Raw genomic sequence first — 301 nt, 5'->3', positions numbered from 1 at the left:
TTAGTGTCTCCGTGTAGCTCATCTCCTCCGTCGACCCCAAGTTCTTGAACCTGACCAAGGTTGATGACCAGATCTACAGCGACTTCAGGGACACCTTCAGGGATCTCAAAGTCGATGTGTTGGACCCCGAGGAGCTGAAGTCAGAGCCTGCCAAGGAGGTGCTGGGGGGGGACACCCGGGTTCTGCACCTCCACGTGCTCCGGGGGTGCTGGTGTGATGTGGACCACGTTGCTCCCCAGAAGTGGCGCCCGTTTTGCCTGCGGTTCCAGGGGCTGGTGGAGGGATTTAACACAGGCACGCT

At 59.5% G+C, this 301-nt stretch overlaps 1 protein-coding gene across 1 annotated transcript in view; it reads left to right on the top strand.

Moving 5' to 3' along the window:
* Positions 1-17: 17 nt before the first annotated feature.
* The window catches only part of PBDC1 (polysaccharide biosynthesis domain containing 1), a gene marked incomplete at its 5' end in the record, with an annotated part of 527 nt that continues 243 nt past the window's right edge, over positions 18-301 (top strand). Inside the window, 2 exons of the mRNA XM_010024132.1 lie at positions 18-158; positions 240-301. Of these exons, the coding sequence (XP_010022434.1) occupies positions 18-158; positions 240-301 (203 nt within the window). The remainder of the gene's footprint in view (positions 159-239) is intronic.

This window comes from Nestor notabilis, unplaced genomic scaffold (assembly GCF_000696875.1).
Source record: "Nestor notabilis isolate BGI_N333 unplaced genomic scaffold, ASM69687v1 scaffold14421, whole genome shotgun sequence".
NCBI classification, from domain to species: domain Eukaryota; kingdom Metazoa; phylum Chordata; class Aves; order Psittaciformes; family Psittacidae; genus Nestor; species Nestor notabilis.
The sequence above is the reverse complement of the archived record's forward strand: the minus strand, read 5'-3'. Positions and strand labels throughout refer to the sequence as shown.